At 42.4% G+C, this 13174-nt stretch overlaps 1 protein-coding gene across 2 annotated transcripts in view; it reads right to left on the bottom strand.

Annotated features, from left to right (window-relative positions):
• Positions 1-13174, bottom strand: part of erbin (erbb2 interacting protein) — a 144345-nt gene that overhangs the window by 13089 nt on the left and 118082 nt on the right. The window contains exons 17-22 of one of the 2 annotated variants that reach the window (XM_060909099.1): positions 10769-10927; positions 10344-10520; positions 9796-9913; positions 9236-9419; positions 3416-4796; positions 1959-2057 (exon numbers count right to left, since the gene is read on the bottom strand). In XM_060909099.1, coding sequence (XP_060765082.1) covers positions 1959-2057; positions 3416-4796; positions 9236-9419; positions 9796-9913; positions 10344-10520; positions 10769-10927 — 2118 coding nt within the window. The remainder of the gene's footprint in view (positions 1-1958; positions 2058-3415; positions 4797-9235; positions 9420-9795; positions 9914-10343; positions 10521-10768; positions 10928-13174) is intronic. The other variant, XM_060909100.1, reaches the window with a different exon arrangement.

The raw sequence follows: 13174 nt of genomic DNA, 5'->3' as shown, positions 1-13174 counted from the left end.
TTGGCAATCACAAAGTTAGACATTTTTAAGGAATTTCTAAAGAAGCAGAACTCGACACCAACATGTAACAGAGATGCCTAGTCCTTTCTGTTACTAATGTGTACACCTGAAATTCTTTTAAAATACACTTCAAACAGGAAGGAAACTAACGATAAAAAGCATTTTCAAACATTTGACCTTGACCCTATTTGGATCAATTACAAAATCTTATCAGTTCATCTGCTGGTTATAATGATCACTCCAGATAAATCCTCCCAACATTCAACTGCTCGTTCCTGAGATACTGCACAAACAATAATTTCAGACAGTCACACGGAAACATAATGCCCCGCCCACCTACTGGCAGAGGAATAAAAACTGTAGGGTATTTTGTACGGTTCAGTTTGTCTTCACTGAAAGCGCATTAAAGTAAAAACAGAAATATTAAAACAGTTTAATTCCCCTAACAGCAAGCAGTGTATAATCACTGCGCAATTATTACTTTTGCTTTAGTTTGTAACAGTAAAGTGTTGGATTTGACAATCTGAAACACACTGATGGATTTTATTTCGAATCCCTAAACATTCCCCATTTACCGTGACCAGAGGTGGAAAGTAACGAATTACATTACTCGCGTTACTGTACTTGAGTAGCTTTTTTGTGTACTTATACTTTTTCAAGTAATTTTTAAAGAGTGTACTTTTACTTAAGTATGTTTTCTTTTAAGTAGTGTACTTCGGTACATTTTACATCACAACCGTTACTGAGTAAAATAAATAAATAAATAAATAAATTTTTTAAAAAAAGGCTAAAACGGAGAAGGGGAAATGCGTTCTGGAAATGAATCACGAGAAGGACAGTTGTCGTGCGCGCGAGTCTCACGCAGACGATGGCGGACATGGAGGAGACCGAGGAACCTGTGGTGGACGACCCTGCAGAAAACGCAATTTCTTCCAGTAATGAAGTGCACCCCTGGCCCTACATATGTGATCACTTCAGCTTCGTAGAGAAAAGGGGTGACAGTTTCATTATGCAATGCAGATTGTGTGCCCAAGAAGACAACCATTGCGGCATACAAAAATTCGACGTCTAATCTGCGCAAGCATGTTGAGGTAAGTATTGTCATTGGCATCATAATGTTTCCTTTCCATAGTAAAACCGACAATAGGCTGGTGGCATTGCTAATGTTGAAGTAGCAACCTGTTGGTACTGTAACATAACGGTAACTAGTCTGTTATTCGGTTGGCTAATCACAAAAGTTAAAAAAATCTCATAAAAAATCTATGGCTTGGCCATGGTATTGTATTGACCTTTTTTGTTTGTCTCAGTTTTAATGCAGCATTATCCTAAGCATTCGATTTGATTCACTTCCTTTAAATAAAACATCCGGGTTGAGATGTACATATATCCTTGTTTCCTCTTCTTTTTCATTTTTGCACAACACAATGGAGGCAGAAAACACCCATTGTTAAAAGTAACGTTTTACTTTTACTCAAAGTACATTTTAAATGATCTACTTTTTACTTTTACTTGAGTAGATTTTTTTGTCTGGTAACTTTACTTGTACTTAAGTAAAATTTCATCAGAGTAACAGTACTTGTACTTGAGTATAATATTTTAGTACTCTTTCCACCTCTGACCGTGACAAAGTGAGAGTGCCGAGTCAGCGCACTTGAATAAATTTATCCCTAATAAGGAAGTCAGAGGTGACAATGAGGAGAAAAAAGCTCCCTGAGATGACATGGAACATTCAAGCCCAAGAAAAATCAAGCTGACATGAAAGCACAGGCTGAAACATTCATGTAAGACGGGGAAAGGGGGCGTGGCTTACAGACACACACACACACACACCAGTGCAGGTGAAATAATTAGAGAACAAAGAACAGCCTGATAGAACCCATAGTGCAGGTTTGTGAGTGAAACTGTGTGTGTGATTAACAGGAGGTTAGGAGATTTAATCCCATTAGTGCTGTACTCACGCTGGGCCTGTAGCCTCCAAACTGCTGTCCATCTACAGTGCTCAAGGCCATAAAACTCTGACTGCCACACAGTGTGGCCAAAGACCGAGACAGCATGGTCTGAGAGCGCACACACACACACACACACACACACACACACACACACACACACACACACACACAGCAGTGAACATGCATTAGTGGTGTAGAGAACTGAAAACATGCAGGGTGTTAATAAAGTGGAGGTGTTAGTGTGTTGTGTTAATGAGAGAACCAAACATGCAGAATAATTCAGACGTGTGCACAAGCACTGAGTGGAGTATCTTAAATCAGCGCACTGCTCAGGGAACGGCTCGCTATAGCTGCTAAAAGCGAGAACAGGAACCAGCTCATTTTGAAAAAAAAAAGAAAAGAAAAAAAATAGTATGTCTTTCTTTAAAGAAAAAAAATCTTGGCAAGTTGGTGTTGTATAAGAGGAATAAAACACTTGGGGATGTGCAGTTATCGGAAAATAATCAACTTCAGGGTGATAACAATAACTCCAGTTCTCCATCACACCAACCCATCATGTTATTCTATATATCTGACTGACTAGATCAGCTGGAGAACATTTTTTTTTTGGGGGGGGGGGGGCAAACCCCAGAACATCAAGGGCGTAGTATCTCATCTGGCCTGCCATCAAACCAACCCTGACGATCAAAACATCAAACAGAACTGAAATGTGACAGTGTGAGAGAGGACCAACCTCCACAACAAACTGTTTACAACAACAGGGTCATCAACAAAGGACTAAATTTTGCTCCTTGAGGGAAGATCGACCCAAAACATCGATCAGAATTGAATTCACATGATAAATGAGAGGAGATACAATTCTAGTCAGAAGAACATGTGTTAAGTTTGAACTAATTACTAATTTGTTAGCAAAAAACTGACAATAAAATGAGCAAGTGTTGTGCAGAAGGTCGAGTTCTTTCAAATAAAACACTCAGAACTGAAATGCATTGAGAACTGAGGGAGGAGACACAATTTAACTGAAAATAAACAAAGTTGGAAACAAATTGTTTACAACATGAAAATCAACAAATGACCAAGTTTTGTTCCTCATGAGAAGACCTATCCAAATGACCCTCATGAGAAATGAGAGAGGAGATACGATTCTAGTGAGAGGCCTGGGAAATGTGTTAATTTGGCCCAATTAGTAACTCGTTAGCAAAAATATTTGACAAAACAACGACCAAGTGTTGTGCAGAAGGTCGAGTTCTTTCAAACAAAACAATCGGAACGGAAATCCGAGGAAAACTGACGGAGAAGATACGATTTAACTGAACTGTGGACGATGGACGCCACGCCATGGCAACAGCTCACCAGCCTTGTGGACAGAGAAGCTAAACATATGGCTTTCTGGACTTGTGCTAGAACCCTAGAGGCCCTAGGAGTTAACAGTAGTCCGATGTTAAACTCCTTGCTGTCTCACTCACCATCTTCTCCATTTTCTTGGCCTCAATGTGTCTCATGACCTGGTCTCTCCAGTCAGTCGGTACCCTGCCACTCCCACCTGGAGCTCCGTCCAGCAGCGAGTGCTCAGACTTCACCCGGACGTTGGGCCTCTTGCTCGGACTGCCGTGCTGATAGCTGAAGTCACAGACAGACATGGTTCTCTCAGGGAGCTCATGTGGTGGAGGGCGGGCGCTGTGAGGGCGTGGCGCGTTCCCCTCGTCCACGCTATAGGTGCGGGCTGAGAGGGGTCTCTGAAGGTTCATCTGTGGAGGAGCTCGGGGCATGCTGTGGATCTCTCTGTAGGTCAAGTAGTCACCATCTGGGCCTGGGACACGACGTGGTTCCACCATGACCATGGAGGCGTTGGAGGAGGTGCTGTTCTGCCTCTGCAGGGGGTTTCTCTGCACACCAGGGGGCAGCATGCGATCCTTTGCCCACATGTCTGGTGTTTTGGGTGGACCGCGCTGCTGGGGCTGGTGGGGGTATGGCGGTGCGTTGTTGCGGTTAGAGTAGTTGGTGTTGGCAAAGGAGTGCTGAGGAGGGAGGTATGGCTGATCAGGGGGCACCGGGGTACGTTGGCACCATAGGTTCTCTTTAGGCACACTACTGCTCGCGTACTGGATGTTATACTGAGGCGGGGGGGCAACGGGGTAGCGGGTGGGAGCTCTGGAGCTCAGGAGGTCAGAGGAGGAACCTGAGGAACTGGGGTGGACCTGCAGAGGCTGGTCTTCAAGCAGTGAGGCTGATTTGGAACGGACGATGCTCTGACACTGGGGGCCTGGAACAGCTGGAGAACCCACTACACACTCGTACGGAGGAACCTCAGATCCCATGGAGTACAGCTTCATTCCTCCGGCCTCCATGTTGCTGATACTCTGAGATTTCATCACGGTAGCTGGAGGACATCTCTTCTCAGGGGTCAGTTCCTCCGTGCTGCGAGACAGAGACACTTCACTGGACGCCACAACCGTTCGGACGACCTCATGTCTCGTCATGCCCTCCCCCGGCTGCACTTTACCGTTCTGGTTTCCGTTGTTGAGGTTCTCCACAGAGCTGGCGTTGTTGTTGCTGAGCCTGGTCTCCACTGTAGAGGTGCTCTTGGTCTTCTCCATGTTCTCATAAGAGACGTTCATGTTGATCTGATCCCACTTGCTGAACGGCTCAGACACGCAGTTGATATCCTTCTCGATGAGCGCCAGCTTCTCCTCCATGGACAGCTCGTAGTCGGGCATGTTGGTACCCGTTTTACTCTCGTAGGTGTGCTGGTTCTTCAGGGCGGTCTGCAGCGAGGTCTCCGAGCCGTTACAGTTCTGCAGTAGTGGAACTGACTCCTTCAGCTGGTTCAGGTTCTCATCCTCATGTCTAGAAGAAAAAAAATATTAGTAGATCAAATAGTATGTGTGCAATGGAACCGAAAATAATAAAAACGAGAGCTGAGAGAATGAATGTTACACTTTGAATAATATTTTATATTTTTATAATACATTAAAATGCAATAAAAATATAAAATTTGCATGTTTAATATGTTCTATATTATAAAAGTTTTTAAACAACTTAAACACAAGATACTGTTTTGTAACTATTCTAACATATAAACTAATATATTTTAAATTGTCCCATGTCGCATGATGTACAAGGGCTCAGAATATATGCATTACATTATTATATATTTAAATTATCTATGTTGTTCTAAAAAAATAAATCATATTATATGCAAGTATTCAATTTTAAACAGTGTTGTGTTGGGTAGACTCAACAATATTCAAATTAATTTGAATGCTAAATTCTCATACGTGCAAATTTTAAACAAATTAAACACCTGGATTTAAATTAACTTGTGCTGCTCTAGATACACATCAGGATGAGTATATATTCACTTATTTTATTCTTCAGCAAGGGTTAAAGTACTTGTTTTAGTGGCGCTGGGATTTATACTCACAACCTCCTGATCAGCAGCCCAGAGCCTTAAAGCATATACGCAGAGCCATGGCCTCACTTTTTGTTTATAAATGCCTTGAGACCTCAAGAATGGCACAGGAATAGTTTTAAGCGTTAACAATAAATCTAATATAGTAATTTTTACAATTAAAATGATTCATATAGGTAGCGGTCTGAGTGAATGACCTTGACATCACCGCAGGAAGTCTATCAGTCTCATCACCATTTCCGCTATACTAAAACACAGCACTGACTGCAACTCCGATCCTCCATTTTGAGCTAATTTATCGCCAGGCCACATAGATGTGTTGTTGGCCGGTGCAGCAACACGACAGAAGGTGGATTTACGTTGCATTCACGGCCCAAGAATGTTCAAAATGCAAAGATTTGGACGCGTTTTGCGAGAAGTTCACGGGCACATTGGGCGCCTACGAAGTGGTCTCTCCTCTGCTCTGCATATTTTACTGAAGACTTGTACGAGACCTCTGATCTGTTGAGGAGCGTTGGCTATAAGCCTGGATTGAAAGGGGGTGCAGCATCAACAATTAAAGGAAAAGAAAACTACAAGAAAAGTATTTATTTATTTTTTAAAAAGGAAAGCAAGTGCAGTTGCACCAGTTCTCCCGGAGTGTGAGCCGAGGGTTGTTGCTAAAACCTGGGACAGAATGGGACGTATTATCTCTCAGGCAGTGACCTCCCCGCGATTGTTGCTAAAACCGGTGACGTCTCGTCCCGGGTTTTAGTAATTGTCTGAGCCGAGCAGTGATGGCGGAGTACTCGGTATGGAGAAAATGGAGAATGAGTGGAGCAGCCGTCTGATTTCTCCGCTGGATATGCTCGCCTCAGCAGCAACATCTCGCCCTTCCGTGGAAGAAGCGAATGAACGGAGAACTGAACGAACAACTGAAAGTCAGATTGTTTCAAAACAATCGGCCACAAGAAGTGAGAACACAGACGGGTAAGCGCCGACTCTCATTTGGATACAAAACAACAAAAACACCACTTGTTTACCTGCATTTAGATTAATACATGTAACTTGTGTGTTTAAGTTAGCGGTATAAGATTATTTAATTTGTTTCAGAATGTGATTGTCTCAGTTCACCTGATTATTTAATGAGCCTTTTACGTTTTATCAGTGAAAATGCATGCATGTACGTGTATGTTGCATAAGTTATAGCACCCATCCTGTTTTAATGAGAGTCAACCCACAATCAGTGAAGTCAAATCAGTCTTAGCTGAGCAAGTCGGTAACGCTATTTCTTACTTTCACCATAAATTTTTATTTATATGACTTCAGTCTATAGCTGTCAAAGGCCTCGGCCTTAAAACCAGACACTGTGACGTCACGCGCTCAGGGCTGGCTGGCTCAGCGGGGCAGCTCCAATGATAACTTTGCGGTCGGTTTTAACTCTCAAAAATATATATACTTTTATTCCCATTTATGCAGCACACAAGAGTCAAGGATGGAGATACTATCCACTCAGAAATTTATTTAAAAATAAAGGTTCTGTATATCTACTTTAACAACTGAGCACAACTGCTCGTTAAAGTCAAACAAAACCCCCAAAATAAATTCCTTTATACTGACAGGTAATATCCATACAAGACATGTTCGAGTATTCATTTTTTCATATTTATACCCATATACTGTGTACAGATTGTTTTTCTTTTAAAATAAAACTTTCCTTGGCACTGCCATCTTATTTTTTCCAAGGTTGAAATATCGCGCTCCGAGTACAAATTACATGAGAGAATCCCAGATTGTGACGTCGCTTACATACCACATGACTTACTGAGGCTGAGATCGAGTGGACATACCGCTTCTAAATTGTTGGAAACAACCCTAAAGATGCCGACGTGCCAAACGTTTGGGTGTAAAAATAAGCCCGATCATTGCAAAGGGAAACCGTTTTTGCCCTCCCCAATCCTACAGAGGATATCACTTTGAAGGGACAAGTGGAAAAATGGCTGCGTTTCACTGGCACTGGTCACACTGTGGATACATTTCATTTCAGCAGGCACAAGGTTTGTGAGGACCTCTTCATGTTGGAACGTGTCACAGAAGATCAACACATCAAAATATGGCAATTACTTAATAAAATCCTGTGATATACAAAAGTATTGGCTCCTGGGGCAGTCCCAACTATTTTTTGTTCATCAGCCTGTAAAATCTGACGATGGGCATGGAACAGATTACAGAAACAGGAAGAACAGAAAGGCAGGAAGGTGAGCGATAATTCAGACTCTTCCAGAACTGTACTGCAAGTTGTCAAATGCACTTGGCCAAGCTTACATACACAAGATATCTAAATCCCAGACATGGTATATTAACGTTAAGCTATATTGCAAGGACAGTGTGGCAAGTAGCAGGCCAAGTTCTGGATCCATGCCAATGTTACACTGATACCGTAACCAGATTGTGTGTTAAATGAAGACTTTTCACATTGACAGTGAAATACATTTAAGCCTAAATTTTAGGCAACAATTCCTTGGCCTTAGATTTTGTCACTTGCTACATTTGTAAGCCTGTAGATTTATGTAAACAAATATATTTGGGCGGCACGGTGGTGTAGTGGTTAGCGCTGTCACCTCACAGCAAGAAGATTCTGGGTTCGAGCCCCGTGGCCGGCGAGGGCCTTCTGTGTGGAGTTTGCATGTTCTCCCCGTGTCTGCGTGGGTTTCCTCCGGGTGCTCCGGTTTCCCCCACAGTCCAAAGACATGCAGTTAGATTGACGTGGGGCGGCCTTGGGCTGAGGTGCCCTTGAGCGAGGTACCGAACCCCGGACTGCTCCCCGGGCGCTCTGGTGTGGCTGCCCACTGCTCTGTGTGTGTGTGTGTGTGTGTGTGTTCACTGCTTCAGATGGGTTAAATGCAGAGGATGAATTTCACTGTGCTTGAAGTGTGCATGTGACGAATAATAAAGGTTTCTATATATTTGTATATCCCCTGCATGACTAGGCCTAATTTGCATGTCATTTCATTTAACAGTCATTATTTAGGTCTACGGTGTAAAAGTTAAATATGAAGCAATTACAAGCAAAACGGTTTCTTGTGAAGATCATCAATAACTTTTTCTAAACAAGTGCATTTATCATTATTACTATTATTATTAACTGACCTTACTGACCTGTTTGTTGAAGTATTTGGTGCTCTACCAGGAAGTTTCTTGTAGATCATAAACTGTATATATATGCAATGCACAGAGTGACATGCTGCAGACAGACGGTATAGAAACCTCCATGATTTACAGTGCATGCTATGTTATCCATTTTAGTGCTGAAGATATCAGTCCAGTCAGCACAGCATATACTCTCCTTATCTGTGGGCACGAGGTGACATTCTGTACACTGACACCACTCTTTAACAGGCTGACCTGCACGGCCCCCCCGTGCTCACTGCCCCCATTATTGCTACCGGTATCACTAGTATCACGGTCACTGACTGTTTCTGCCTCCCTGGGCTCATATTCTGGTTCAAACATATACAGCTGAGTCTCTTCTTGTTCAGGCCATGTTTGCACAGCAAAACAATTACAGAACATTTCCGATTAGATGTCTCTGTGTTACCGTGGTAAACAGTATGTATATATTATGGCCTATATATGGAATTTATAAGCTGTCAAAAAATACGAGTGTGTAAGCTGCATCACATGTGGATATTCCGTTTCAGTGCAAATGGCCACGCTCAGGGAAGCCTATTCTTAGCAATATTGCAACTTTTAAAATGGATAAATTGTTGTTATAAAGTTTTATTTTATTAAAAAGTGCAGGGGGTGAGGGGCAAGACACACACAGATGGACTCTTTTACACCTGCTACTATGACGTGCTGTGGTGGAGATGATGATGATGATGGGTGTGTTTACCTGTTTTTGGGGATGAGGAGGATCTTGGTCTCTCTCTCAGGAGTACACAGTGAGTTGTCCTGGCTGCTGTCTGTGGTTAAAGACACAGAGTCGGACATGCGGGACGGTGAGGAACAGTTACTGTTGTTCTGGTTACTGTTGGCCACCGTCTCATCCAGCAAAGAGTCTGCGTCCTTACTGTCATCTGAACCAGGACAGACAGGAAATGGCATCATCAGTGTGCATGTGATGTTTTTCTTTATTAACTCTTTACCCCATAATGACGACATATGACGCCGGCGTGTATGCACCATAATGACAACATTTGACGGCTTTTTTCCTTGTAAATATGTTCTAAGGGTGAACAGAATATACATATACAAGGGTAGCTATAGCAACTGCTTTAAGGAGTAAAGAGTTAAAAAGATCACAGCTTTAGTTTAAGAAAGTTCTTATTGTAAATGTCTAAGTGGTTGCATACTGCTGGTTATTTATTTATTCATTCAATCAATATAATTATTTATCCATATTAGAGTTTAGTCTAAAAAAATCTTCAGTCATGATAAAATGTGTCCCAGTACCCTTCTTATCCTTGCTGAGGGCCACCACTTTGGGCTGGTTGATGGAGATCTCGATAAGAGGAGGTCTCATCTCCGCTATCTTCATCTCCTCTTCATCAGATGACAGCTCCTCTGATTCCTGCACAAAATCACACAACTTTTGTATGAATGAACATGCAAATTAAACACACCCCCTCAGGCCCTCCTGCCATCCCTAATGCAGTTAACATTAGCTAGCCATTCAGCTAACTGCTATTTAAGCAGCTCATTTTGGTCACAGGAGCAGGATTTCAGCATCAGCCTCAATCATTGTCTAATCTCAAATATGACTGGTCCAAATATAAACCTGTCAGGCTTATTTACTGACATCACAACCCGAGTTCATACATAGCCCTGCCCCCAAATTAGGTTTATACAGAAGTACTGAGTCTGAAGTTAAATTTGATCCAAAACTCAAATCGGTATAAACAGAATCAGCTTCCAGGAGGAGTTTAAACATTTAAACATGTGATGAGGCTGAAAAGCGGATCAGGGGAGTGTGATGGTTATAAACGTCTACGATGGAGCACCTCGAGCCTCTCCTCGTAGTTGACGGTAGGTCCGGTGTTCTCCGAGCTCTTCAGTGGGATCCTCTCCGTGTTACAGTTATCCGGAACGTCTCTCGGATCAGGTGGAGTGGAATTCTGGACCGGAGCTTTGGACTCCGGCTCGTGTGCTTTGCCATTGGTACATGGAGTTTCAATCACCTGGTGAAGAATAGAACAAAACCTCAAACATCACACACACACACACACACACACGTCACCTAACTGTGGTTCTGCCTTCTGTATCTAAACAACTGATAACCACACATTAACGTGATGAAGTAAAAGTGGTTTATATCCCTATACAGATGTCTTTAATCAACCTGTTTAAGACACAAAGATACCGTTTAAAATTATTTTAATTTACAAATTTAAAGGAGGAATTGAAGTCTGTATGTGTGAGCACTCACCTTCACTCCTACACTCTGCACTCCGATGTGGTTCCTCTCTTTGACCGTCTCATCTCCGGACTCATCCTCTTTGAGGCGGTGAGCGACAGACTGCGCTGTTTTCACCATGTTCTTCAGTTCGTCAGGGTACGGTGTGGGGTAACGCCGCAGGTTCCCTTCCTAAACACACACACACACACACACAATTTAACAACTTCCACCTTGTCCCATGTTTTTTTTTAAACGGTGGCCGTGATTCAGGTCATGAACGACAAACTTCACAGCGTGAAAGAAAATCTCAGCCTTCTGTTCTGAATAAATGGACAGTATGGACACTCAGAGGGTGGACAGTCAGGGGCTATTGGACACGGACAGCTTGAGGAACTGTGTGAGTTTTTGGGAAATTAAAAACACCACACACACACACTAAACACACTGAGCTAAATGTGATATGTGTGTTTTTATTCCACTTTTATTCCTCTAATTACTTTTTGCGATATGGCTTAGGGTTTTTTTCCCTTCCCCCCCACTCCGTCCTCATCTGTTTGTGTTTGTGAATGCTGGGCGTGACTGCCATTAATCATGCTCCATCAACACCCTGAAATCATTTTATTTCCTGCTCCAGATGTTCAGGGTGTGTGTGAGAGGTTTTCCTGATTCACACTGACTCTTAACTCGGCTGCTGGAGAGTTTCAGGTCTTAAATAAAACTAACAATGTGAACATGTGACAGATTTAAACCATTAAACATGTTAAATGAGATATGCACACAAATATTAAATGGAGAATGTCAGAAGGGGGTGTAAACTTTTGAGAATTGCTAACTGTGACTCAGTTACTGTAATATTTAGGACATTGGTTATTTTCCTCACTCAGGGACCAAGTGGAACTTAAAGTTCAGCACTGTACAGAGAACCGGTAAAGGTCGACTCGCTGATTCTAAATTTCAGTTTCTGTCGGGTTTCAGATGTCAGCATGGTGTAGAAATTTCACCAGGTGCTTACACACTTCCTGTAAATCAGGGGGCAATCCAGGTGAAACGCACGCACGCACGCACGCGCACCCACACGGGCATGACCCAGAGCCTCACACTCACAGTTCCTCTGAAATTCACCTGGAAAAACCAACCAATAAACTGGCTGAACCTGTAGGAACTTTCTCTCTCACACACATGCGCATGAGCACACACAACATTTGTCAAACTATAAAGTCTTCCCTGCTGATTCTGTTACTTATTACTGACAGGCCCCCGGGGCCATATTCTGAGTTTCTTCCTGAATTTGCGGATTTCATCTCGGACCTGGTTATTTCCTTAGACAAAGCTTTAGTTGTCTGAGATTTTAATATTCACTTCGATAACCCAGAAGATCCTCTGAAAACAGCGTTTGTGTCCATTTTAGATTCAGTAGGGATTAATCAGAATGTCATAGGACCGACCCATAATGGTGGTCACACCCTCGATCTAATACTAACATTCAGGTTAAACGTAGACAATATAGTCACACTTCCACAGTCTGAAGTTCTCAGATCATTATCTCATCTCATTCAAAATGCATCTGAGTAATAATATATGCACCTCACCACGCTACTGTATTAAACGTACATTCACATCAACTACTGCACAGAGCTTTATAAATGATCTCCCAGAGTTATCAGCTTTGATCGGGTCACTGTCAGCCCCTGCAGAACTTGATCAGGCAACTGAATGCTGAGAGTCAACATTCCGCCATACTTTAGATAATGTAGCTCCTCTTAAAAGACTAGAGACCTGCGCAGGTCTGAGCTGAGCCTTTTTCAGCATGCCAGTGACCATCTTACATCCTTAAACATGCTTGAACTCGGTTGAACATACACATATAGACAGGTGCCTCTATAGACTTTAGCCAAAGGCTGAGCCGAAAAAATGATGAGAGAAAAAATTAGCACCCTGGTAAATTAGCACCCTGGTATAATGATTACACTCACACTTTAAAATAGACCACTCAAATTAGAACAGAAATGGCGTCAAACCAAATTGGTAGTGTTCCAATTTAGCATGGAAGGAGAGCCTCCTGAAGCATAGAAAAGCTCTTAGTGCTGCTAGATCAACATCCTATTAGCCCATTAGCTCCACCCTAATAGGTGACAACAGAAAAAAAACAAACCTAGATTCCTATTTAATACTGTAGCAAAATTAACCAGGATACTTAGACTCCTAAAATGGTTGCGGCGCGTCTGCTGTACACGCCCCTGTGAACGAGCTGTTGCTATAAAAATGATAAAGTATCAGAACGAGTGCATTAATATAAACCTGCACTATTGTCAGAGCTGCCGTTATAGAGAATTAATCAACACCTTCTGACCAATCAGAGTGCAGATATCAGCAGCTCTGTGGTGTAAATCAGTTTAAATCCCTTACTAGTAATAGAGCAGAGAAGCTTTAAACATA

This window comes from Neoarius graeffei, chromosome 25 (genome assembly GCF_027579695.1).
Source record: "Neoarius graeffei isolate fNeoGra1 chromosome 25, fNeoGra1.pri, whole genome shotgun sequence".
NCBI lineage: Eukaryota > Metazoa > Chordata > Actinopteri > Siluriformes > Ariidae > Neoarius > Neoarius graeffei.
Note: the sequence above shows the minus strand (reverse complement) of the source record. Positions and strands in the feature narration are given on the sequence as shown.